Raw genomic sequence first — 24,777 nt, 5'->3', positions numbered from 1 at the left:
ATTGGCGACGACATCGTCAGATGATTTCTTTTCGTTGTCTTTGACCGTTCCTTGTTCGACGTTTTCAATATTTTCACTGGAAACGATTTCTTCAGTAGCCATGCTGGTTGAAGCATCAATTTTGTGGCTTTCACAGGACATGGACTTCCTACATACGATGGCGAACAAGTTGGCTGCAGTGCACGTTATAAAGATGAAGCCTTTCGATTGCAATGATTGTCGTTAGTGTAAAGAACACACGCACCGTTAGCGATGGCCGAGTTCGAAAGAGAAAAATTAAAAGAACAAATTACTTGTGCAGATGAAATTACTAAATTCAGGGTTGGACGTGCAAAAAAGAATGCTTTGTCCCTTGCAATTGGTCATCTTTGAAATCTGCGCGCAGTGTTGATTCAAATGATATAAGAAACGATTTGGTTGAATCTGATTGCGATAAAGCTTGTTTAATTGCTTAACTTTTAGGATTGCGTGATGGATATATTCTATCGCTTACCGTTTGATCTGGAAGATCAAACGAGTTCGACGCAGTTGTTGGCTTTCGCTTATAGTTCGCGCCGCTCAGTTTTTTTTCTTTTTGGATGTTACTTCTTCTGAATCTTCTTTAGAAGTGGCGCTGTTTTTAGGTATTTGCTCTCATTTCATAGATTTGCTAGGACGCTCTATTGGCCTTGTGAGTCGCTTGGCGTTGATACCAGCGCCTTCCGTTTTCTTGCATCTTTTTTTGACGAGTTTGCGCGTTGCATGAAATACCACGATTTTTTAATTTTGTTTCGCTAAAATTTCCGAAACAACAATAGAGAATAATGGCAGCTCGATTACAGGAATCCCAATAGAACTGGATGGGGCTAAATCAGTATAATATCGTCATTGCTGTGAATAACCCACATAGAAAAACGAAAATAACCGCAAAAAAGCTTCAGGATAAACAACTCCATCTATCTATTCGCGTATGTCTCATTCGATTGTGTTTAGATATATTGAGACAGGCAGAAGAAGCTGCAAATAATTGATGCATGCGACAGTTGTCATCAAGTTTTACGTACGGAATTGTAAAAAAGTTGAAAATCAAGCAGGATGCTGACAAATGTAATGTTTATCATTTATCTTACTCTTTCTGTTTAAAAATGTGCAAGATGAGAGATTGTGCGGAGGTTAGTTGTACGATTTATTTTTATTAGGTACGAAAATATTTACATGAATCAACCAAAAGACAGATATTTGACATCCACAGTTGAGCGTGTAGCATACGCTCCCTAAAATGTCGGCACGAAGTATAACGAATTGAGAACATTATGCGAACACTTAATGTGACATTCAGTTAACCACATATAGACGATAAATGTGAAGGACGTCAAAATCGAACAAAATTTCATTTTCTTTCAAAATCAATTGTGTAAATGATTATCAAAACGAGATTAAATAATGGTAGGGTATTAAACGACAACGAGATAAAAAGCATCATTGTAAAGATATTGAATAAGCTTTCCAATTCCACGCAGTAAATCTTTCTCATAATCGCCAATTTCTTTATTGGTCGTTTTAGAATTCTTTTACCGTTGTGGTACACGCCAAAATTTCTTAAGTCTCATACGGAATACCATAGGTGCGTAGACAATGGGAATCACCACAGCCAGTTCGTGTGAGTAAGATGTCAGCCAGCTAAATTTATTATCCTCACATGGTCTAGTGGCAAACCGATAAGCAAAGGAAAAAAAAAAGACTGTGACTAAAATGTAAGTCAACACAACGAAAGAACACAGCAACCCATCCAAGGTATCTAGTAACCAAACAATATCAAAGTTTTCCTGAAGCCAGTCGTTGAAAGTCGTACAATAGTTGGACGATTCTCCGTTGTTGTTGGCTTCATCGCGTTCGACCATTTCATTATCTGCGACGGTCGCATTACCTTTGTCTGTGATAGAAGCAGTGGTCGGACAATCAAACCCCCAGCTTTTACAAGGTGCTGCTTTCCTGTATCGATAGGTGAACAAGTTGGCCGCGGTGCACGCTATGAAGATGACGCCTTTGCATAATCGGCGTTAGTGTTAAAACCAAAACGAAAAGATTCAGCCAGAGTTAAAGAAAGAGCAAGCTCAAAAGAGAAGTAAAAAATAAATTACTAAAGCAGACGAGATTTTTTCCATCTGACGTATTAGACACGCAAGGAATATTGTCTTGTCCATTCGAATTGGCCATCTTTGAAATCCGCGTGCAATAAAATCCAGTGGCTTTCTCGAGGAACGATTATGGTTATTAAAGTTGTGACGTGATTGACGTGTGGTGTGGTGTGGTGTGGTTAATAGCACTCTAAATCAGTGACTCTCCTGTTGCTTACCGTTTGATTTGGGCGAGTAACCATGAATCTAAGCGATTTTAAGGTGAACGGACGTGTTGCTTCGCTATAGTTTTGGTCAGTCAATTTCCTTTTATTATTTACTTTTCTTTTTGTGGGGGTGTTGTTTCTTTTGGATCTTTTCCACAAGTGACGCTGTATTAGGTCCTTGTTCTGCTTAAATAGATTCACTAGTACGATCTATTCTTTTACCAAATCGCTTAGTTACATTGACGCCTCCTTTTTTTTGCATTGCCTTCTTTACCGAGTTTGCGCATTGAATAACATCCTTATTTTCCTTACCGTTTTATTTCAAAAATGGAGAAATCAACTTGTCCTTCGTGTCTCCTTGCGTTCAAAGTAAATCCGTTGATTTTTTCAGTTTAGTTTTCCCTAAATTTCCGAATCCAAAAACGGTCCATTGACTAAAGAATCACAGTACAAAGGGGAGTGTCTCATTCAGTGTAAGATCAGTTTTATCGTTTTGAATAATCCACATAGAATGGCAAGCGTAATTGCTAAAGCTGTAGGACAAACGAGCCGGTATAACCAATCGCAAATGTCTAATCCGACTGCGCTTAGAAAACTCACAAGAAACGCAGATGTTGAGCTGAGAAAAATGATGCCACATGCGACAGGTGTCGTGATTTTTTCTCGATACCAAACCGAGTGCTTGATGGCTGCGTATCTGTCAAGCATAACCAACCAGAGATTCATGAACGTATAATAACGAGGTACAAGAGCTACTTGTGACTGATAAATGGACTGGATAGGGTACCAATTGGAGCAAATGAACTCGATGGTAGGTACGTATAAAAAAGGCGAATACAGAAAATTGACCACCAACAGAAAAACATTTGCCGGCGTGATTCGAAGCGGAGAACGGCGAACAATGTTCAGCACAGCCGATGTGTTGACAAGTAATCCGGCGATGGACAAGACCAGTTTCATAACATGGAAAAACGCGTTTTGCGAAGACGGAATGTTCCATTTTGGATTGAAAATGTAACGAAGGGCTTCCCTGTCGTTGCTGCTGATGTTTTTCATCATTGCAATTTTAGGAATAATGAAGATCTTGCGTTTCTCCCAGTCTGAAAACAATATAATTATATCAAGATGCGATTGAAACTATTGTCCATCGAACTAGATAAGTACCATTGAGATTGTGAGTGTGGAGAGACAACTATATTGACTCGTAGCGATCTATGGATACGTTTCGTGTTTGTTAACAAATCTTTCGTGCTGCTTTCGGTTTCAATTGCTCGTATTGCTACGATCCATCTGCCGTCTTATAGCTGAATGAGCCACTGATCCTGCCAATAGATGCTCTATATTGTACATTCACTCGATTCGTGTAGGTTTTTAAAAAACTACCTACGTGTTTTTGCGATGAGTCTGCGCTGTAGTAAAAGTTTACCTGCCAGGGTACCACTGTCTTTTTGTTTTTATTTATTGAATGCTAGCAAACCCAGCTATTGGCATAAGAGTATGAAAGTTAGGATCTTTTTCAAAAATGTTTACATTTATTAAGCGATATTAAGCCCAGAAGAATAATCTAAAAGGTTTAGAGCTTTATGTCAATAGAAACATTTGAATTGACGTGGAACTCTGCATTCGTCTGTTTACCCATTATGAGTTTTAATTGAAGCACTTAGTTGAAATATCTCTCAAATAATAAATATGCCCAGATCTGTCGCGTATTCGATTGTTTATCGTTCAAATACGCAGCTGAACACTCTTGATGTGTGATCAGTTATTTGATCTTTCGTGTTTGTTACAAGAGTATCACGTTTTTTTTAAATCTGACAACAAACTGATTTCAAATTCGTGTTCTTGTTTTAATCACGCTTGTACTCACGAGCCCAACGGGTGCGTACAGTAAAAGCTTTGCCACTTCTAAAATGTAATAGCTTACAGAAATAAAGTTTTAGACGGCACATACACGTATATTTTTACAAAGAGCACTCAGCTAAAATAGCATCTTGCGATTCTAATCTTAGATTGTAACTGAAAGCCTGTAGGGCGCAGCAATAGAACTGGGGCAGCATATGCGATGAAGATTGTTAATCAGTCTAGAAGAAATGACATCAGTTCCTTTGATTTCGCACTCTCGCTGTCTGTGCATTATTGCCTTACAAAACGCATCTACCTGTGATAAAACATTTACAATTTCACAGGCTGAATCATACTATGTGAAATGGTCCTTGAAATGTGAAAAGAATATAGCACCACGACTTGTCACTGTAACCTGATTACGGGACGTTATTCCACACAGTAAGCCGAAGATCATGAGCGTAGTCCTATTTGGACGACTTTTACGTGTAAAGTATTTCATATATGTTTTTTGGATGGCAGCAATGTTACCTTGTGGCTACATGTTTTGTACCTTGAGACAAGACCGAAGCGAATAATTGGGAAATGTGTTTTAGTAACAATTGTTAATATGTGTATCATTACGAAGTCTTTGTTATTCTGTTTAGATGATCTTGGATTGCCGTAGATTTCCTGCTGCTTCTACTGGGCATTCACATCGCGGAGAGCTTATTCCCACCTGTGAGCTGCAGTTCTGGTGTGCGCATCTTTAAGAGCGTTTCCACCTGATATCCATCTCTACGGACGGAACTAAATCAGCATCGACTTGCGGATAAATGAAGGATGAGTCTTGTGGCACATTACTTGAGCTTTGAATATCTTATGGAAGAAAGCTTTTCGTCCATATTTTTTTAATAAGTACAAAGATTCGTGATTTCATTTCAAAAGAGGAGGTAGGTTAATTGCTGACTGTAAGGAAAATCTACCTTCTTTTATTGCACCTTTTGCTTCGGATGTACTCTTTTAGCGTTGATTGTTCTGTACGTCCCTTGTTCTCGCTCTTTCTTCGATAGATTCTTCTGATTTGGATTGCGTTAAATTATTGATTGATAAAGACATTTGCTGTCAACTAATGCTCAGATGTTTCAATCAGATGGGCTCCTGCGAGAGGAAGCTACAGAAAGCGACCAGATGGAACATTAAATTATGTTACATTTTCAAAGCGTGTGACTCGACTCAAGGTACTGTATATTCGTATGGAATAAGACTTCTTGATTGAAATTCTGGTAATCTTTACGTTGTGATAGGCGGCGAGATCACGCTGACCAAATTTGACAGGGATAGATTCAAAAAGCAGACTGGCAATTCTGACGTTCTCCCAGTTAACTGATTAGTCGCTGTTATGTAAAAGAATTCGAATTGACCGTCGCAATTATCGTTTGGAGTCCATCAGATTACAGAACATAATCGAATATGCCCAGTAGCTTTGGCGCAAAGCTGTGAGGGTGTGGCGTCAATCGTCGTCCAACTTCGTTCTCCCAATTCATGTCCGTTCTGTACGCCATTGGCTTAATTTGTCGATCCCGTTTTACCCACAATATGCGAACATAACCATCCCTCTTTTCCCGAGTTTGCGCAATAGAACGTTCTCCTTTTTTAATGCCAAACATTTTTGTTTTCTCAATAGTGAAAAGAACGCAGAGGAAAAGAATCCCGGGGATCCCGAAAATCGGCAGCATTTTATTGTTGAGATGTCATCCATTTCAGCGGAATTGCTTAACATAGCACACTCTTCACTTTGCTTGTTACCAGCAAGCTAAAACTATAAGTACGACAAAAAGCTGCAGAATAAATGGAAGAACAGGTTATTCTTGTATTTAACTGCAATACTTTATAAGAGTATTTGAATCAGTCGAAAAGAAACGCTCAAATTAAAATGTTAAATCTTTTAATAAAGTAGGATTACACTTTAGAAATGGTTTAATAATTAATAATTACTTATACTAATAATAATTACTTATTTTATATTAAGTTTTTAAATAATAATTACAGCTGTCCAAATAGGTTAGAGTAATTCTGGTGGGGGAACGTAACAATGCTTTAAATGTTTTTGCGTTAAATAATTGTGTGTTTCCGAAAATCCGTTACAAAAAAATGTGCTAAAACTTAGGATATAGATACGTATTTTTGACGTTAACAAAAATTTTTCAAATTAAATACTCGTACAAAAATCGTCGGTTTCAATTTTTCTAGTCCATGAAAAAATACCATTGATCCATAAGCAGCATAAGTGAATAGCAATACTTTTAAAAAGGGCTCAAGCAAAATAAAATAACTGCATTTGACATCTTTGTTGACCGATTGGCCGATGAAAAAAACGGAGATCCAGACGAGAGCCGTAAAAGCCGTCAATATAAGATAACGGACTCCCGTAAGCAAATTACGAGTGATTTCTATTTGAATTTCATCGAGACGTTCACTGTCCTTCGCTTGTTCGCTTATCTCATCATTGTTGATCGAGAATTCCCGCCTGTTCCGATATTGACGCTGCGTTTTTTCATTCTTTGCAAGGTTACTAAATTCAAGGATGGATGTGGAACTGGTTCGGCTCTGTGTCGCGATGAGATGATCGATTTTTTTTCGAGCAGTGAAGTACAATGCGATGCCCACAACACATATAATAGCTAGGAGTATCCCATTAACATAAGCTCGAATAAACGAGATCTCACAAGGTAAAGAACCCAATGCGATGGGGTAGAAGATTTGCATGACCAACACGGAAAATATCGAGCTAATGATGATAATGCAGAATGCCAAGTCTTCGGTCATAATGCTTTGATACCAATCGGCGAAACTGACGGCCACCAATCTGTCGATTAGAACCAAGAACACGTTCAAGAAAACAGCACCATGAGGGACACCAAAAACGACTATATCTGCTTGACATTTTGATTCGGTCCTATCCCAATAAATGAATTCGTGAGTGGACGTGATAAAAAACAACAAGTAGCTAAAGCAGATCCCTAATAGATACATTTTGATGGGCTTGTTGCGCAGTTGTCGATGGTGATTAATGAGAACTATGACAGACACGATAAAAAGTGATCCGATGATGGTGCACGAGGATTTTATACACACAAATAAAGATTGTAGACTTTCTGAAATGCAAACGTCTTCGCCTGCTGCGTGACGAATATTCTCTCTCTTGCGGTCGCCGTAGTTATTCATCTTTGGTGCTGTAAAGGCCAGGTTGCGATTTCTGACTCTACAAGAATTCCAACAGTGTACAGGTTGACAAGGCTGTAGACCTCTTGATTTCGTTAGTAAGGAACAGATTGTTTTGTTTGCTAATAGTAGTTGTTATTTTATCATGTGAGGTTAACTGTTAGCTAACATCCTCCAGTTGTCGTAAATCAACTGGGCAACCTTAAGAATTACGAATTGCAGAAGTAAGCTAACCACTTTGAATAAAATGTAAAACATTTGAGTTTAAGGCATACCAGTTAGAAGGCGAATCTTCAGATAAAAAATCAGACGGTAGCAAATTGCTCGTAAGTGGTTGTAGTTCCGATCATCCTAGAGAAATTCTACCTGAACTTTGCCCACCAACGAATTTTTGATTCGTTCTAGAAAATTGTGTCTTCTGATGCGCTCTTTGCTGTCTTAAATAGTCCCGTAGCCATCCTTCCGGTTGGATATTTTTCTTTTCAGATTTCCGTGAGTTTGCGCGCTGAAATTTTATAATCCACATATTGGCTGATAACTTTAAACTGATGAAAGACTTTGGATTTTTCGTATGGTATTCTTTTTTGCTAACATACCGTAAGTATCTAAGAAACATTGCAAAAGAAATTTTTGCATAATTCAGTAATTGTTCAAAGCGGCTTTTTTTATCCACGGTGCGGCGGAGTGCAACATCACATTCTCTGATTTTTAACTGTCCTGATTAGGGACGACACATCAATGAAATATCCTATTTTCTTAAAATACACGGTTTCGATTATGAATTGAAGAATGACAATCACGGAAATCAAATTTATTTTACAATTGGCATTATAGTTTTTGAAATAAACGTTAAAAAAAATAAGGATGAGGCGCTCATAACACTTTTTTTTTAAACGAACTAATAACTAAATCGAAATCAGCATTCAATTTGAATTATACTGTGTGATTTTCGTCGAATTCTAAGAGATATCGTTTTTGGACGATTTTAACAAAAGTAGGAAGGCTATAGCCTTCCCACTTTTTCATTTTTTGCCAAATTTTAAATTTGGCTTAAAATACATGATTTTGATGCAGAATGAAATGCTAATCACGAAAATCAAATTTATTTTTTATTGGCCTGATAGTTTTTGAATTAAACCTAAAAAACAAAAATCGGGCTTATTTTTTCGGGCTTAAAATTTCTCTTTATTTTCCTATAAAAAAATAAATAGTTTATAGTTTTAGAGTAATCTAAAATAAAAATTAGTGTGTGCGTGAATCGAAACCATTATTAGCGCGCGCGCCAATACGCTACAGCGCTAGCGTGACACGTTAAACTTCTTTGATTATTCAAAAACAATAAGGTCTACGTAAAAACAAATTTCATTTTCGTGTTTCTTGTTAAATTTCGAATCAGAATCATATATAGTTATCTAGATTTAATGATATTATTTTTTAATAGGAAAAAATTTTAAGCCCGACAGTATAAGCCCGACAAAATAAGCCCGACTTTCTGTTTTTTACGGTTAATTCAAAAAGTAGGAGCCTAATATAAAAATATACCCCATTTTCGTGATCAGCGATCAATTTCGAATCGGAATAATGTATTTTTAACGAAATCTAGGATTTGAAGAAAATTGGAAAAGTGAGAAGGCTATAGCCTTCTTACTTTTTCAATTTTGGCAAAATTTTAGATTTCGCTTTAAATACATGATTTCGATGCAGAATTGAACGGGCATCACGAATATAAGAGTTGTTTTCTCGGATTCATGGGATTCATAGTTTTTGAATAAAACGTAAAAAACGGTAAAAGTTAGGTTAGAAAATAAGCCCGACTTTATCTTTCGGGCTTAAAAATTTTTCCTATTAAAAAATAATATAATTAAATCTAGATAACTATGTATAAATTAAATTCAAAATTTAATAAGGAACACGAAAATTAACTTAGATTTTACTTAACGTATATGGTTTTTGAGTAATTTGAAATGTAAAGGTAGACTAGTTGCAACAAAAATTTTAAGCCCAACAAAATAACCCGACTTTTCTTTTAAACAAGTAATATCATTAAATCTAGATAACAATGTATGATTTAACTTCGAAATTTAAAAAAAAACACGATAAAGAACTTTTATTTAACGTAGAGTTTATGGTTTTTGAGTAATCGTTAAGATAAAAGTAAGTGCGATAGAAATTTGGGGTGTTAACGGAACATTTTTAAAATTTATTTTGAAAACGGCTGGTTTACGGAGAAAACCACCAACATCCCGATTTTGACGAAAGTGGTAAGGCATTACCACGAAATAACATTTATTTTAATCTAAATTACGTAGCTTTTGGGTTATTCAAGTTAAAGTAGATTTTCTTTAAATAATAGCGCGTTTGATTTCAATTATCTTCTTTAAATTAACTTAACTATGACAAATTACGCAACAGTTAGGTTCGAAATTAATCAAGGATGAAGAAAATAACATTTATTTAAATCTAAATTACGAGCTTTGGAGTTATTCAAGTTAAAGTCGATTTGCTTGAAAGATCAAGCGCCATTGATTTGAAATAACTTCTTTAAGTTAACTTAACTATGGAAAATTATGCATGAATAAAGTTCAAAATCAATCAAAGATGATGAAAATAACCTTTATTTTAATCTCAATTGTATAGCTTTTGAGTTATTCAAGTTAAATTAGATTTTCTTTAAATAATAGCGCATTTGATTTCAATTAACTTCTTTAAATTAACTTAACTATGACAAATTACGCATGAATTTTGTTCGAAATTAATCAAGGATGAAGAAAATAACATTTATTTTAATCTAAATTACGTAGCTTTTGAGTTATTCAAGTTAAAGTAGATTTTCTTTAAATAATAGCGGATTTGATTTCAATTAACTTCTTTAAATTAACTTAACTATGACAAATTATGCATTAATTATGTTTGAAATTAATCTAGGATGAAGAAAATAACATTTATTTCAATCTAAATTACGTAGCTTTTGAGTTATTCAAGTTAAAGTCGATTTTATTTAAATAAGCGCGCGTTTGATATCAATTATCTTCTTTAAATTAACTGAACTATGACAAATTATGCATAAATTGTATTCGAAATTTAGTAAGGATGAAGAAAATAATATTTTTTAAAATCTAAATTACTTAGCTTTTCAATTATTCAAGTTAAAGTAGATTTTCTTTAAAAAATAGCGCGTTTGATTTCAATTAACTTCTTTAAATTAACTTAACTATGACAAATTACGCATGAATTTTGTTCGAAATTAATCAAGGATGAAGAAAATAAAATTTATTTTAATCTAAATTACGTAGCTTTTGAGTTATTCAAGTTAAAGTAGATTTTCTTTAAATAATAGCGCGTTTGATTTCAATTGACTTCTTTAAATTAACTTAACTATGACAAATTACGCATGAATTTTGTTCGAAATTAATCAAGGATGAAGAAAATAACATTCACTTTAATCTAAATTACGTAGCTTTTGAGTTATTCAAGTTAAAGTCGATTTTATTTAAATAAGCACGCGTTTGATATCAATTATCTTCTTTAAATTAACTTAACTATGACAAACTATGCATAAATTATGTTCGAAATTTAGTAAGGATGAAGAAACTAATATTTATTTTAATCTAAATTACGTAGCTTTTGAGTTATTCATGTTAAAGTAGATTTTCTTTAAATAATAGCGCATTTGATTTCAATTAACTTTTTTAAATTAACTTAACTATGACAAATTATGCATTAATTATGTTTTAAATTAATCAAGGATGAAGAAAATAACATTTATTTTAATCTAAATTACGTATTCTTTGAGTTATTCAAGTTAAAGTAGATTTTCTTTAAATAATAGCGCCTTTTATTTCAATTATCTTCATTAAATTAACTTAACTATGACAAATTATGCATAAATTGTGTTCAAAATTTAGTAAGGATGAAGAAAATAACATTTATTTTAATCTAAATTACGTAGCTTTTGAGTTATTCAAGTTAAAGTAGATTTTATTTAAATAAGCGCGCGTTTGATATCAATTATCTTCTTTAAATTAACTTAACTTTGACAAATTATGCATAAATTATGTTCGAAATTTAGTAAAAATGAAGAAAATAGCATTTATTTTAATCCAAATTACGTAGCTTTTGAGTTATTCAAGTTAAAGTAGATTTTCTTTAAATAATAGCGCATTTGATTTCAATTAACTTCTTTAAATTAACTTAACTATGACAAATTATGCATTTATTATGTTTGAAATTAATCAAGGATGAAGAAAATAATATTTATTTTAATCTAAATTACGTATTCTTTGAGTTATTCAAGTTAAAGTAGATTTTCTTTAAATAAGAGCGCCTTTTATTTCAATTATCTTCATTAAATTAACTTAACTATGACAAATTATGCATAAATTATGTTCAAAATTTAGTAAGGATGAAGAAAATAACATTTATTTTAATCTAAATTACGTAGCTTTTGAGTTATTCAAGTTAAAGTAGATTTTCTTCAAATAAGAGCGCGTTTGATTTCAATTAACTTCTTTAAATTAACTTAATTATGACAAATTACGCATGAATTTTGTTCGAAATTAATGAAGGATGAAGAAAATAACATTCATTTTAATCTAAATTACATAGCTTTTGAGTTATTCAAGTTAAAGTCGATTTTATTTAAATAAGCGCACGTTTGATATCAATTATCTTCTTTAAATTAACTTAACTATGACAAATTATGCATAAATTGTGTTCGAAATTTAGTAAGGATGAAGAAAATAATATTTTTTAAAATCTAAATTACTTAGCTTTTGAATTATTCAAGTTAAAGTAGATTTTCTTTAAATAATAGCGCGTTTGATTTCAATTAACTTCTTTAAATTAACTTAACTATGACAAATTACGCATGAATTTTGTTCGAAATTAATCAAGGATGAAGAAAATAAAATTTATTTTAATCTAAATTACGTAGCTTTTGAGTTATTCAAGTTAAAGTAGATTTTCTTTAAATAATAGCGCGTTTGATTTCAATTAACTTCTTTAAATTAACTTAACTATGACAAATTACGCATGAATTTTGTTCGAAATTAATCAAGGATGAAGAAAATAACATTCACTTTAATCTAAATTACGTAGCTTTTGAGTTATTCAAGTTAAAGTCGATTTTATTTAAATAAGCGCGCGTTTGATATCAATTATCTTCTTTAAATTAACTTAACTTTGACAAATTACGCATAAATTATGTTCGAAATTTAGTAAGGATGAAGAAACTAATATTTATTTTAATCTAAATTACGTAGCTTTTGAGTTATTCATGTTAAAGTAGATTTTCTTTAAATAATAGCGCATTTGATTTCAATTAACTTTTTTAAATTAACTTAACTATGACAAATTATGCATTAATTATGTTTTAAATTAATCAAGGATGAAGAAAATAACATTTATTTTAATCTAAATTACGTATTCTTTGAGTTATTCAAGTTAAAGTAGATTTTCTTTAAATAATAGCGCCTTTTATTTCAATTATCTTCATTAAATTAACTTAACTATGACAAATTATGCATAAATTATGTTCAAAATTTAGTAAGGATGAAGAAAATAACATTTATTTTAATCTAAATTACGTAGCTTTTGAGTTATTCAAGTTAAAGTAGATTTTCTTCAAATAATAGCGCGTTTGATTTCAATTAACTTCTTTAAATTAACTTAATTATGACAAATTACGCATGAATTTTGTTCGAAATTAATGAAGGATGAAGAAAATAACATTCATTTTAATCTAAATTACATAGCTTTTGAGTTATTCAAGTTAAAGTCGATTTTATTTAAATAAGCGCACGTTTGATATCAATTATCTTCTTTAAATTAACTTAACTATGACAAACTATGCATAAATTATGTTCGAAATTTAGTAAGGATGAAGAAACTAATATTTATTTTAATCTAAATTACGTAGCTTTTGAGTTATTCATGTTAAAGTAGATTTTCTTTAAATAATAGCGCATTTGATTTCAATTAACTTTTTTAAATTAACTTAACTATGACAAATTATGCATTAATTATGTTTTAAATTAATCAAGGATGAAGAAAATAACATTTATTTTAATCTAAATTACGTATTCTTTGAGTTATTCAAGTTAAAGTAGATTTTCTTTAAATAATAGCGCCTTTTATTTCAATTATCTTCATTAAATTAACTTAACTATGACAAATTATGCATAAATTATGTTCAAAATTTAGTAAGGATGAAGAAAATAATATTTTTTAAAATCTAAATTACGTAGCTTTTGAGTTATTCAAGTTAAAGTAGATTATCTTTAAATAATAGCGCATTTGATTTCAATTAACTTCTTTAAATTAACTTAACTATGACAAATTACGCATAAATTTTGTTCGAAATTAATCAAGGATGAAGAAAATAACATTTATTTTAATCTAAATTACGTAGCTTTTGAGTTATTCAAGTTAAAGTAGATTTGCTTTAAAGACAAAGCGCCATTGATTTGAAATAACGTCTTTAAATTAACTTAACTATGACAAATTACGCATGAATTATCTTCGACATTAATCAAGGATGAAGAAAATAATATTTATTTTAATCTAAATTACGTATTCTTTGAGTTATTCAAGTTAAAGTAGATTTTCTTTAAATAATAGCGCATTTGATTTCAATTAACTTCTTTAAATTAATTTAACTATGACAAATTATGGATGAATTATGTTCGAAATTAATCAAGGATGAAGAAAATAGCATTTTTTAAAATCTAAATTGTATAATTTTTGAGTTATTCAAGTTAAAGTAGACTGGATTTTTAAAAAAGGGCGTTTGATTTTCTTTATCCACTTTAAATTAACTTAAATATTACAAATTATGCATGAAATAGCTTTGAAATCAATCAAGGATGAAGAAAATAACTTTTATTTTTATCTAAATTACATAATATTCAAGTTAAAGTAGATCTTCTTTAAAGAATAGCGCGTTTGATTTCAATTAACTTTTTTAATTTAACCTAACTATGAAAAATTATGCATGAATTATGTTCGAAATCAATCAAGGATGAAGAAAATAACTTTTAGGTTGATCTATATTAAATATTTTTTTACTCAGTGCTAGCGCGCCAGTACGCTATAGCGCTAGCGCGATGCAGCAGAACTATTCAGTGTATTTAAAAAACAATTAACTAAATGAAAAAAATAACAATTTTATTAGAATCAGCATTCAATTTTCAGTATATCTTGTAAGATTCGCAATCCCGATAATGCCGGTTTTGCAGAAAAAAATCTTATTGCCGACTAAATAATAAGCCCGACCGTTCTTATTTTTTGCACGAATATTCGGTGTAATTCAAAAACGAGTAACTTGACAAGAAAATCAGTGGCTTTTTCCAAATCAGTTATACTGTGTGATTTCCATCGAATTAACAGAGATGTCATTTTAGGCCGATTTTGACAAAAGTGGTAAGGCCTTCCCACTTTTCCATATTTGGCTAAATTCCATATTTGTCTTGAATTACATGCTTTCGATTCAAAATTAAATAGAAATCACGAAAATCAAGTTTATTTTGCAATTGGCCCAATAGCTTTGTAATTAATCGTAAAAAACTAAAAATAAACTTATGGCACCAACAGCACTTTGTTTTCTTTTATTTAAGAAAACCACTGGTTGAATTAGAAAGCCAATAACTTAATCGAAATCAGCGTTCAATTTGGTTATGTAGTGTGATTTTTTTTTCTCCAGGGATATCAAAAACTTAAGGGGAGCTGTTGAATATGATTTTGTATCACGAATGCGCTGTAACGTACTAGCGCGCCAACATCTGTTACCATTTTTCCCATTTATTTAAGAAATTTTTGATCTTATGAAAAATACAAAGTAAATTTTCATGATACTCCTTTGTTTCGAACCTAAAGTACTCTTGTTCACTGTAAAATCGAAGATTTTCGAAAAATATAAAATTGGAGCAAAAGTCGGGCTTATTATTTTGTCGGGCTTATTGTTTTGTCGGGCTTATTATTTTCAAGCTGATAATTTTCCATTTGATGATAAGAGCATACCACTTGGAGTTTTGTACTAAATTATACATTATACTCAAAAGAAAACGCTGTTTTCAACAAGATTATTGGTTTTCTCATCAAGGCAGCTGTTTTATAAATATTTTGAATATTGTACTGTAGTACGATTGCACCGTAACATAGAATAACATAAAATTGGTTGAAAAGCCGGGCTTATTTTGTCGAGATAAAATCCCGGAAATCAAGTTAACTGCTGTGGGAAGACCGACATTCCAAACGGGTGGCAGAAAATAACTTCCAAAGCGTGAAAACTGGATTCAAGGGTCACCATGATGGGAGTAACCAACATCTCTAACGGCATTTTTTAAGGTCCTTGTTTAAATTAACAACTTCATGAATCATGAGTAACCGTTTTTCCTAAAACCAATCATAGATGAAAAGCAAAATGCCAAAATAGCAAATCAGTAGCCGGTAGGTGATATAATATAGCATTTATATTCAGTTGCAGACAACTGGTCTCTACATCAAGACAATCAAGTATCATCGTTCTAACGGTTGTTTCAGAAAGAGCTATTCAGTTTCTTCCCATTGCCGGACCGTCGTATTTATTCAGAGTTCTGCTTACCACATGCAATGTCTCTGCTTCTGGTCGCTCTGATCTTCAACTGTTTGTTCATTGCTTGTTTTACCGTTTCGCAAGAACATGTGTGGACAGATGAGGTCGTTTCTTATTCTGGATTTCAATTGTGGTCGATAACGCCTCACAACAAAGAAGGAGGTGACTTCCTGCGGAAAATTCAACACGATTATGGTAAGATGATTGTTGAAATTCAGAAAAATAAGACCTGGTATTACTCAAAGTTACTGACAATTTTTCTTTTTCTCGCGGTGGATGGAAAGAACTCGATGTGTGGAAAGAAAGCAGATCCGGAAACAACACAACGGATGTATTGATACCTCCAGATTTCCAGACGGAATTGAAATTACGTTTAGCCGATGCTGATATCCCGTACGTGGTAACAATAAGCGATGTACAAACGGTAATCAACAGCGGCAATTCCAACGTTACAATCAGCAACGAAATATTTAAAGCACAAGGTACATTTTCAGGAAGTTTCGAATAGAAACGTATTTGCTTACTGTAAAAACAGTAGTAAAAACAACGCACTATTGATACTTAATTAGTTTCTGACGAATCGCTTTGTTCATTGACATTCTTTGATAGTGCATTATCATTTGTGTTTCCATCAATGACTTCTTTCCTCTTATTAGTAATTTTTTGTGTCAATCAGGCCACAATATGGACTGGACCAGTTATCATCGTTTGGGTGATATATACGATTACCTAGCTTACCTTACCGATACTTATCCGCAATTCGTCACACTGATTGACATTGGCCGGTCATACGAAGGTCGGCCACTTTATGTTGTCCGCATCTCATCAGCCGCATCGCCAGACACTAATCCAGCCATCTGGATCGACGCAGGTAAGGATCAACTGTGGATACAACAGCCAATCTTATTAAAACGCCGTCTTATTTAAACGGAAATGAGAAGAAATTCACGCAAGAGAGTGGATATCATCAGCCTTAGCGACGTACATTATCCATCAACTTGTGGAAGTCGATAGCAACGCGGACCTCTGGTCTAACGTTGACTGGTACCTTATGCCCATGATCAATCCAGACGGTATTTGGAATTTTCGTACTTCATGCTTCCTAGGTGCTAAAGAAAACGTTTAAATTGAAAAAATATAGGTTACGAGTTCACACATACGAAAAATCGACTTTGGCGAAAAAGTCGTTCTAGACGTGGGAAGATTTGTCGAGGTGTTGATCTAAATCGTAACTTTGGTTACAAGGTATTTTTATCTATTTTTCTTCGTTATGGTTTTAAGCTTGATTTTTCACACGATTCATACGTTTTCAATAGTGGGGCGGATTGGGTGCTGGCCGTATGCCGTGCACTGAGTTTTTTCGGGGACCCGCTGCTTTTTCCGAGCCGGAAACTATTGCCGTTTCAAATTTCATTCTGAGCAAATCGCATAAAATTAAAGTAAAATTTATCTATCTTTCCTCTTCATCAAAGTTTTGAAATTATCTTTTGATTTAAAAATCAAGGTTTTTCTTACACTTCATAGCTTTGGTCAGCTTATACTCCTTCCTTGGGCTTATGGTGTTAAGGCCATTTATCCACGGGATTATGACGAACTGTTGGCACTGGCGGAAAATGCTGCTTCAAAATTTGTGCGTTTCAAGTATTCTGTAGGCAACACCGTCGAATTACTTTATCCAGCACCTGGTATGTGCGCTTGTTTAATGTTGATTCCTCTTTGCATTTAACCATAACTTCCAGATTTTCTTTAAACGTAGGTTCCTCGTTTGACTGGGCTAAATCAATTGGTATCAAATACAGCTATGGCGTCGAATTGGGCAATATTGGAATCTACGGAATCGTTATACCCCCTTCTCTAATTCTGCCAATATGTGAAGATTTTTTCCCAGCATTGAAAGTTTTCGCCGATAAGGCAGCCACCATGACAAATATGTAAATTAAAATCTACTCGTTGCACTTACTGAAGCCTCTATTAGGTTTCTTTTTTTTTTTTGGTTAATTGTTGTGGCATAACCAGAATTTCAACCTCGTCGAAGAAGATAACTTCCAAAACATAAAAAACTGGAATATTGGGTCGTATTGATGCGAGTAACCAACACTCTTAAAGGCATTTCCATACATCCTTTTGTAAATGCAAAACTTGATGAACTCCTTTCTGTTCTGCAATCATATCTGAAAAGCTAAATGTAAAAATAGACATTAAGGAACAGGTTGGCTGCTAATGGGTTACAAGCAAATACTGTTGCACGGGACTCATGCCCCACATCGAGGCAATCAATATCATGATCCTAACGGCTGTTTCAAGAAGAGCTATCCAGTTTGCCCCCATTGCCGGGCCATCGTTGTTATTCAGAGCTCTGCGTGCCACACGCAATGTCTCATCTTCTTGCCGCTCTGATCTTCAACTGTTTGTTTATTGCTTGTCTTACCGCTCCACAAGAACATGTCTGGACAGAAGAGGTCGTTTCTTATTCTGGATTTCAATTGTGGTCGATCACACCTCACACAAATGAAGGACTTGAATTCCTGCTGAAAATTCAACGCGATTACGGTAAAACGATTCAGAAAATAAAATTTCCTCATGATTACCGTTATTAATTTTGTTTTTCTCGTGATAATGAAAAGAACTCGATGTGTGGAAAGAAAGCAGATCCATAAACAACACAATGGATCTAATGATACCTCCAGATTTCCAGTCGGAATTGAAATTACGTTTGGCCGATGCCGAAATCCCGTACCTGGTGAAAATAGGCGATGTTCAAACGCTAATCAACAACGGCAATGCAAACGTTACAAACTTAAACGAAAATATTAAAGCACGAGGTACATTTTCCGGATGTTTCTACACAACATTTTTTTTCCTTAGTCTAAATCAAGAACTAAAAGCAACGCAGTAGTGATAATTAATTAGTTTCCGACGTACCGATATGTTCATTGAAATTCTTCGATAGTGCCTTACTATTTGTTTTCGTTTTTTTTACCTATAATTTCTTTTCTTTTATTGGTCCATCAGCCTACAAAATGGACTGGACTAGCTTTCATCGTTTAAGTGATATATACGACTACCTTACTTACCTGGCCAAAACTTATCCGCAAATTGTCAAATTGATTAATATTGGCTGGTCATACGAAGGTCGGCCACTTTACGTTGTCCGTATCTCATCAGCTTCTTCGCCGGATACTAACCCAGCCATCTGGATCGACGGAGGTAAGGTTCAACGACAGTCTCACTTGCATTCTGTTTTATTTAAACGAAAGTAAATTTTATTACGAAGGAATTCACGCGAGAGAATGGATTACCCCAGCCGTTGCGACGTATATTATCCACCAACTCGTAGAAGTTGCTGGTAACGCGGGCCTCTCGACTAACGTTGACTGGTACATTATGCCCGTGATCAATCCTGATGGTATTTGAAATGTTGTTATGTCATGTTTCCTATATATTCCTATCTTAAAAATTGCTTGATATTTTAACAATTAAGGTTACGAGTATACACACAGGAAAAATCGCCTATGGCGAAAAAGTCGTTCTAAGGTTGCGTTATTTTGTCGAGGTGTTGATCAAAACCGGAACTTTGGTTACAAGGTATGCTTCCACTTTTATTTCTTTTTCTTCCTGATGGTTTCAGGCTTGATTTGTCACTCACATTCCTACGTGTTCAACAGTGGGGAGGATTGGGCGCTAGCCGACAACCGTGCACTGAAACTTTTCGCGGACCCGCTGGTTTTTCCGAGCGTGAAACTGCTGCCGTTTCAAATTTCATTCAGGGCAAATCGACCAAAATTAAAGTAACATTTACCTTTAACTCCTCTCTTTGTCAAAGTTTTTAAAATATCTTTTGGTTTAAAAAGGTCTTTATCACTCTTCATAGTTATGGTCAGTATATACTACTTCCTTGGGGTTATGAGGCCCTTCGTCCTGCAGATTATGATGAATTGTTAGCATTGGCGGACGATGCTGCGTCCAAATTTGTACGTTTCAAGTATACTGTAGGCAACACTGCTGAATTACTTTACTCAGCATCTGGTATGTGCATTTGTTTTAGGCTAATCTTTCTTTGCTTTAAGCGTGACTCTTGGATTGATTTTTTCGCAGGTGGTTCGGTGGACTGGGCGAAATCTATAGGCATCAAATACAGCTATGGCGTCGAATTAGGCGATACTGGAACCTACGGATTCGTTTTACCCCCCTCGCTAATCCTGCCAATATGTGAAGATTTTTTTCCAGCATTGAAAGTCTTCGCCGACAAGGCAGACAGTATGACACATTAGTGACTTCTAATTTGCGATACGGCCCAGCCAAAATTTTCCCAACGTTAAGTATCCATCCAGTTCAAATCTAAATTATTGAAACAAATGGCGATGTTACAACCTTCTAATCACAATACATTTACGGAGAAAATGACCGACGAATCGCGATATTTACATTGGATGATGTTATTTGGGAAACAGGAAACCTTCCGATTTTCGTTTCTTGCTAACCTAGTCAAATGGCCATTCGACATATTAAAGGAAAGAGAAAACGTGTCCAAACCTGGCATAGCTTCAGAGGTAACATAGTCGACTACGTTTCGTCATAAGCTTTGGATGACGACACAATGCCGGCTATCCCAGGATGACAGGCTAAACTTGTACAAGCATTTAAAAAATGAACGATTTGATCGGAAAATGTTTAACAAACAGAATTTGGTGCGTAAAGGAAAACTTAATTAATAATCAATCGAAAAATTTGTAGCGTCTTTAGATTTGGGCTTCGGTTTAGTAAAAATCCTTGGCAACGGCCACTTGTGAGGAGGTTTCATTACATTGAAGAACAGATATACTGCGCTGTTTACTAAGGAAAATTTTGAATAAGTTTTCTACAGCTTTCAAATATAACACCTCTAGAAACCTGGCTTACTCAGACAAACCGACAAATCTAGAACCATTCCATCGCTTCGAGTTTCGAAAACTATTGAAACCGGATTAGTTTTACGACAACTACTTTCAAGATCGGGTAATTTCAAAAATATACCATCATGGAACTCACAACAATGTTTTTTCTGGTTGGTGCGATTATTATTCTGCTGTGGTGCCTTTTCGCCCACAAAAGACGCGACATTCCGAACGCGAAGCAGTCTGAGTTAGCGAGCATGACCCAAACGCTCAACACTGCTGATAAAAGTGCTAAGCGAAAAGCGAAAAGGGACCGAAGAAAGCGCAAAAAGAACCGGATCAGCACATCGAATGGAAGCCAAGGGCAAGATTTGACTCTTGACATAGACTGTCCGATTAATACCGGGCAAACGGCGGACGTCGGCGTAAAGCCGCGTCTTCACCCGTTTGATGCCTGTGAAGTTAATCATAGCACATCTTGTTCGAGTAAATCTGCCAAAAAGCCTCTGGTTTCATTATGCAATGAAGAAAAAAATGCCACCGACCTTCCGAGTAGTCCTGGAGACACAGGGGACTTTGGCGAAAAGTCAAGTTCTTTGTCGTCTGAGGGCTGCAAGAAGGGTGGGGACATTCCAAACGTGACAAAGTCAGATCCGATCCTGGTACCAAATGAGAACGACGGCCGTATTGCCACCCTCCGTTATATTGCACGTTCAGAAATTCCTCGAATTGCTGGTAAAGGCGGACGGATTACAAAACTCCTAGAGAAAAAACATGGAGTCAAAATAGATCTTCCACAAGGCGATAATGGAAACATAATCATATCTGGAGGTAACGAAACAACTCGCCTGGCCGTTGAAGCTTGCATTCGCGACAGACTCATCATGACTGTTACGTTGCCGAATGTCGATACACACACTCGCGTGGCAATCAAGAAACTCGTTGCCCTAAGAAAGCTAAAACTTTTGAATGAATCGGATCAAGGTTCAATGACCTTTACAGGACTAACTAGAGACTGCAAAGTCGTTCTGAGTGTCCCAAAGTGTAATTAACCTTTTGTATAAAAGCTGAGAAATAAATCGTTCTGTCGATAATTAGTCGTTTTTCATGTTACTTTAATTCAATGACTAAGGCTCACCACTACGTTGGAGGTAGATCTTTGATGATAAGATGATACTTACGGTATGACACAATGTGTTCACACATGTAATAGTACTTCAGAATAAATCAATCATTTGGGTTTTACCAGGTTACGCAAAATCGCAGTTTGCAAATACATTTTTAACACACTCTTCCTGAAATGAGGTAAAGCTCTTTATAAACAAAGCTAATGAAACTTACACAACATTATCAATGGGAATGGAATCCTTCCACATCAGAGAGACCTCACACATGAGATTTTTTACAAGCATAGGGGCAGTATCCAATTGATCCGAAATGTCTCTGATTCTATGGCGGGCTTCATTCATCGCTACGTAAAGATTTGTCATTTTCTCCTGTAGACAGATACACACACAGTTTGAAAATAGCTTCATTTAATTTTAACAACAGAAATACTTTGTCTAACGATGAATCATTCGAATCCAGGGTAAAACTGAATAGCGTGATGATACCGAATAATGTCCAATAATTTTTAAAATTATTTTGGCTTAATAACAAAACCAATCGGTAAACGTCTTCCAACTATAGAAAAAAAAACAGAAAGTTACTATGGATTTTTTTCGAAACCCCTACGTAGTATTTAAGTTACCAGAACACGGCCGCAAACAGTAATTTCTTCCAAATCCATAAGATGTTGTATTGCAAGGAACGCAGCAGATTGAAGTAGTTGCACTCCACGGCTTGTCGTCGTCGGTATAAAACTAATTCGTTGCACTATTTCCATTGCATCTAGTTCATCACTCCAACATTGCAACGCAAGTTCTTCCACCTGCAAGTAAGCGAGAATAAGTTGTAGTGTTGAAATATGAAAAAAAAAAAATAAATGCAAAAAAAAAAAAAAAAAAAAAAATACCATTTTGTAATCAACTTCCGTCCATTCTTCTGCTCTGAAGCTATCAAGTATTGCACATATTATGTCTTTAATTATGAGGATGAGAAAAGTATCTCCTACTATGTAGTTCGCCATTGAAAGGTTAAGCATCAGGTTGAGTAAACCCCCTTTCTCGGACTCGGAGAAATAGGGATATGTTGTTATGTTAAAGCGCAAGAGGGATAATACTTTTTCCAAATTTAGACGAGGGAAGGGCAAACTATGATTTAGTTCTGAATCAAATGAGTTCAGCGGATAAACGCGAAAGGTGCGAGGAAAGGAAATATGATTCCCGTCAGACCAGAGTTTGCTGCTCACTGTGCCATAATTCATTAGAACTATGAGTAAGTCTGGCACTAGGATGGAGTATGGCTCATTTGTATCAGATATTTTTTCTTGAAGAATCTTAAGGCAAGTTTGCATCACATCCGTGCTAGCAGTTGCAGACATTAAGAAAAACAAGTATCTACATGCCAGAATGTTAGAGCTATGTGAACGCCTACAGTGTTTGGCCTGAAATACAATTGCATGGAGAGGAGCATAAAATTAATGAAAAAAAAAAACATAACAAACATTAGTTTGTAAAAGGTACCAGTATTTCTGACTGTAAATAGTTCTTCAGATCTGCATGGGGCATTTTTGGAACATCTTTAATCCTTGCATCTTTTTCTAGCCAGGAAAAATTTACTTGATCTAGACAATTTTCAAGGAAACATCAGACAAAACTATTAGTGAGTTTTTAAATATTGTAGCTAAAGGTTGGTATTTTACCCTCTGAAAAAAGACGAAAGACCTGTTTCTCATAAAAAATGTCCAACTTTGTAAAACTATTTAATTTCTTCTCTGTATTGCTCTGTGATGAATACCCCTGGGATGATGATTCAATCAAGATGGAATCTTTGGAAAACTGAGAATCAGTAAACCCTAACAGCATACTTTGTCTTGCAAATTTCGTGAAGATATCAGTAGAACTGCTAGACATCTTCAGGATATTCTCAACGCAAGCTGTACTGCTAGGGAAGCTTTCTGTGTGAACAGAAACTGTTTAGACTGTCATTTTAATGTAAAATTACCTGAAAAGCTTGGTGTCATAGGCAAAGAATCATTCGTGTCTGTTGGAAAGCCATTTAACTCCATTTCACGTTTCTTCCTTTCATTTCTCTCAGCCAGAATTTGACGAACATCTAGCTTCTGTTAATAGTAAGGATTATATCAGTCCATGAAAAAAAATAATGAATCTAATTATTATCTAATTATTGAGCCCAAATGTACCTTCATTCTCACGTAGTTTATATTATTTTTAACTATAACTGAATCAGCAGATTTTCAAAAGTATAATACTAGTCATGAAAATCGTAAACTAGTGTGTTCGAATCTCATCCAAACTTCTAAACCATTCAAAATGCATGTGGGAAATGTTCTTTAGGAAAACCGAATACAAATGTGTTTTTTATTTTATTTTACGGGATCTGCTTTGTTGCCAGATTTCTAAAATTATTCCTTCTGAATAAGGGGGCGTGTCTTTGCAGCGCCATTTGTTTACTTTTTACATATTTTTAAAAGTATGTTAACTGCAGGTGGCGTGCCACACAAACATACATTTATGCCGCTAGAAAATATCGAAACCCGAAAGATACCTTAACAACTTTCTAAGGCATCCCATAGAATTATCCTTCCATTTGGTAAGTTATGTATTTTAATTAGAACAATCTGAATGATCGATGAGTTTCGACGGGGGCTCTCCGAAACGTTTGCAAACATATAACAGCCGAACTTACACGTTGAATTTCAGTCTGGAAGCATGACGTGACCGCGTTATTGAAGCTTCTCATTAATACAATACGGAAAGAATACTGGGACTGCCTGTCACGTAAGATCGTTGACCTGAAGGCTTTTCCACCTGTGCGCGTCA

General features: G+C 34.5%; 3 protein-coding genes across 8 annotated transcripts; 2 read left to right on the top strand and 1 right to left on the bottom strand.

Moving 5' to 3' along the window:
* The first annotated feature begins 15,900 nt into the window (after positions 1 to 15,900).
* Positions 15,901 to 17,898, top strand: LOC130697055 (carboxypeptidase B-like). The gene is made up of 8 exons (XM_057520168.2): positions 15,901 to 16,154; positions 16,244 to 16,441; positions 16,636 to 16,830; positions 16,901 to 17,032; positions 17,101 to 17,204; positions 17,276 to 17,398; positions 17,464 to 17,644; positions 17,716 to 17,898. The coding sequence occupies exons 1-8, from the start codon at positions 15,977 to 15,979 to the stop codon at positions 17,892 to 17,894; spliced, it is 1,290 nt and encodes a 429-aa protein (XP_057376151.1). The 5' UTR covers positions 15,901 to 15,976; the 3' UTR covers positions 17,895 to 17,898.
* Positions 17,899 to 18,242: 344 nt separating this feature from the next.
* On the top strand, positions 18,243 to 20,264 carry LOC130697057 (carboxypeptidase B-like). Its single transcript, XM_059495470.1, has 8 exons — positions 18,243 to 18,509; positions 18,584 to 18,781; positions 18,972 to 19,166; positions 19,234 to 19,365; positions 19,441 to 19,544; positions 19,625 to 19,747; positions 19,811 to 19,985; positions 20,055 to 20,264. Exons 1-8 carry the CDS (start codon positions 18,332 to 18,334, stop codon positions 20,228 to 20,230), a joined length of 1,281 nt encoding a protein of 426 aa, XP_059351453.1. The 5' UTR covers positions 18,243 to 18,331; the 3' UTR covers positions 20,231 to 20,264.
* On the bottom strand, positions 18,557 to 24,286 carry LOC130696859 (uncharacterized). Of its 6 annotated transcripts, none has more exons than XM_057519979.1 (12): positions 24,138 to 24,286; positions 23,939 to 24,056; positions 23,637 to 23,762; positions 23,458 to 23,558; positions 22,848 to 23,378; positions 22,584 to 22,763; positions 22,391 to 22,516; positions 21,379 to 22,329; positions 19,259 to 19,359; positions 19,034 to 19,196; positions 18,882 to 18,972; positions 18,557 to 18,696 (listed from the first exon to the last, which is right to left on the bottom strand). In XM_057519979.1, the coding sequence occupies exons 1-8, from the start codon at positions 24,141 to 24,143 to the stop codon at positions 22,171 to 22,173; spliced, it is 1,347 nt and encodes a 448-aa protein (XP_057375962.1). In that variant the 5' UTR covers positions 24,144 to 24,286; the 3' UTR covers positions 18,557 to 18,696; positions 18,882 to 18,972; positions 19,034 to 19,196; positions 19,259 to 19,359; positions 21,379 to 22,170. The 6 variants fall into 6 exon arrangements, with proteins under 6 accessions (XP_057375962.1, XP_059351451.1, XP_057375961.1 ...); XM_059495468.1 differs by having other exon boundaries at positions 18,882 to 19,196; positions 21,379 to 21,789; positions 21,843 to 22,329; XM_057519978.1 differs by having other exon boundaries at positions 18,882 to 19,196.
* Between the last annotated feature and the right edge of the window lie 491 nt (positions 24,287 to 24,777).

The sequence above is a fragment of the Daphnia carinata genome, chromosome 5 (assembly GCF_022539665.2).
Source record: "Daphnia carinata strain CSIRO-1 chromosome 5, CSIRO_AGI_Dcar_HiC_V3, whole genome shotgun sequence".
NCBI lineage: Eukaryota > Metazoa > Arthropoda > Branchiopoda > Diplostraca > Daphniidae > Daphnia > Daphnia carinata.
This window is presented reverse-complemented; position numbering and strand designations above follow the sequence as displayed.